At 42.4% G+C, this 2,418-nt stretch overlaps 1 gene segment (V, D, J or C); it reads right to left on the bottom strand.

The window, feature by feature from the left end:
- Positions 1 to 6: 6 nt before the first annotated feature.
- On the bottom strand, positions 7 to 2,418 carry LOC122548087. The segment is given in 2 exon segments: positions 7 to 165; positions 2,103 to 2,418. Coding segments are annotated over 2 exon segments (231 nt in total).

A 2,418-nucleotide genomic window follows, 5' to 3' on the forward strand; every position in this document is an offset into this window, starting at 1 on the left:
CAGCAATCTCTGATTTCAGAGGCTTCTTTTCTTATTTCCAGGTCACGTTGACTCCAGAAGGAAGATTGGACACAACGCAGGTTAACGTCACCGTCGCTTCCAGTAAGACTTGTTCTACTGGCGGTGGGAGGATTTTAACGGTGTTAGGGTGGCACTCGGTATCTTCTATGAAACAAAAATCAAGTCAATGAAAAATGCCCCTTTCTGATACAAACAGCCAATCTTCAGATTACTCCTTCACAGGGTGAAGACACCACCTTCAAAATGGCAACTCCAACTATTCTGAAACGATGCTTACTATTGTTGATGTATTTTGATCTGTGAAACATTTGTGATTACCTAGGACATACCCTGTGTAATTATTCCGAAAGAACACTGGCTTTGTAACAAGTGAAACCTGTGGAAAAAGTAAAATCATCGAAGATACCATCATGTAACCCATGGAATTACCTTTCTTTCGGAGTTTGTCTCTCACGTAAGATCATCTATTGATACTTGTGACAAGAGTAATCTGAATATAATGAGTTCATCTCCATGTTCATAACCCTTAGGTGCAACTGCTGCTGGTCATGCTGACTGCCAAATCACATCCCAAATTTTGGACAGATTATAATAAATAATAATTATTCTCTTTGCAGAGTTCTAAAGTGTTACAGGAGTGGTGAACAGCCATGGAAATTCTGTTCATTATATTTAACATGATCAAAAATACTTTGCGTTATTGGTGTGATGTCATTCTCTAATTTATGTCATTGTTCCTCGTCGGCTGTGTTTGGAGTAGATCTGAAAACAAGACATTGAGTACAGCAGTGGATATCGAGAAGGACACCCATCTCCTTAAGTCTTTCCCTCCATTCAGTTTGTTCATAACTGGTCTGTACTTTAACTTTACCAAGCTGCATTTTTTAATTTCTTCATCGAGCAGGGGAGAAAAAAAAACAAAAGCGTCTTAAATTAATCTACAAACGCGATGGAAATGTCACTAATTTTATAGATATCCACTACTCACTGTGTAAACATCGCCACCCCAAACCAGGCGAAATCAGTCTATCTCGAGTTCCTCGTTCATTCATCCCTATTGTAGCATTCCCATCAGAATTTATTCTCCTGCTTCATCCACGAATTACAGAGAGCATCTTAAAGAAGCTCAGTGAGATCACGTTTATCCCAGTTCATCAAATGTGATAACCACTTGGTCTGTGGTCTGATCCAATAAGTTAAAGAGCTCAGTACCCGATAAAAATCGATGTCCTCCAATGTACAAGGTCAACAGGTCATTCCTGAGCAGGGAATGAAGCATTGAATCCATTTTGATTTATTTTCAAGTATGGGTCACTGCATATTTTAACCACGTCATTTTGAGACCACAGCATCATAAGATAGAGGATCAGAATAAGGCTGTTCGGCCAATCCAGAGTTTAGATCAGAATGATGCTGGAAAAGCACAGCAGGTCAGGCAGTATCCGACGAGCAGGAAAATCGAGGTTTCGGGCTAAAGCCATTCTCCTGCCTTTTCCCCGTACTAAACAAGAGCCGATCTATCTCTGGCTTGAATACACACAAAGGCCTGGCATCCACAGCCGGATGCAGCAATAGGTTCCACAGACTCATCACCCTCTGGCTGAAGACATTCCTCCCCATCTCAGTTCTAAACGGTGCCCTCTTGACCCTGAGACTGTGCTCTGATTTCCTAGTCTCGCCGACCAGTCAAAACACCTATTCCACGTTCACTCGACCTCAGTCTCTCAGTATTTTCTATGTTTCAATCAGATATCTATCCAATATCCCCCTTCACCCCCAAACTTATCCTTGAAGCGGCTACCAGGCAAGGATTCAGCACTCTGAATGCCTCTCCCAGCATGGTCAGGCAACAAACTATTTAACAAAGCTCACTGTCTATATGTTTATCTTCAACAGAGAGGAAACATGCTTTTCTGACTTGCCAAAATCAGAATTATGAGCAATGCTAATGTAACACTCAAACTGAAATGAGATACGTGGCATGTTGGGAAATGAGAAGCTGTACCGTGCTGTTTACTAGTGTGTTTGATTCACATCAGAGTTCAGAATGATTTGTAGCTCTGTCAATATGTGTCTCTTACCCTGGAGTGCGGTGATGTTTTTACTTTGAGTGTTCTCTCCATGAGTGACCTGGCAGGTATAAACTGCGCTGTTGAACCATTCACCATAAGGAACCATCAGCCGACTCGTCACCGAGAAGTTCCCGTTCGCCTCACACACGGGAGACGTGAAGAAGCCAGAATCCAAGGGTTGGCCATTTTTCAACCAAGCACTGATGATGTCGCCTAGCCAGGGGACGAAACGTTTGCAACAAAAACTTCCAGCTCGGCGAACAGAACCACAAAAACGAGCACCCGAGCTACAAATCTTCGCACAAACTTTGAACGGAGATCGACT

This window comes from Chiloscyllium plagiosum, unplaced genomic scaffold (genome assembly GCF_004010195.1).
Source record: "Chiloscyllium plagiosum isolate BGI_BamShark_2017 unplaced genomic scaffold, ASM401019v2 scaf_12794, whole genome shotgun sequence".
NCBI lineage: Eukaryota > Metazoa > Chordata > Chondrichthyes > Orectolobiformes > Hemiscylliidae > Chiloscyllium > Chiloscyllium plagiosum.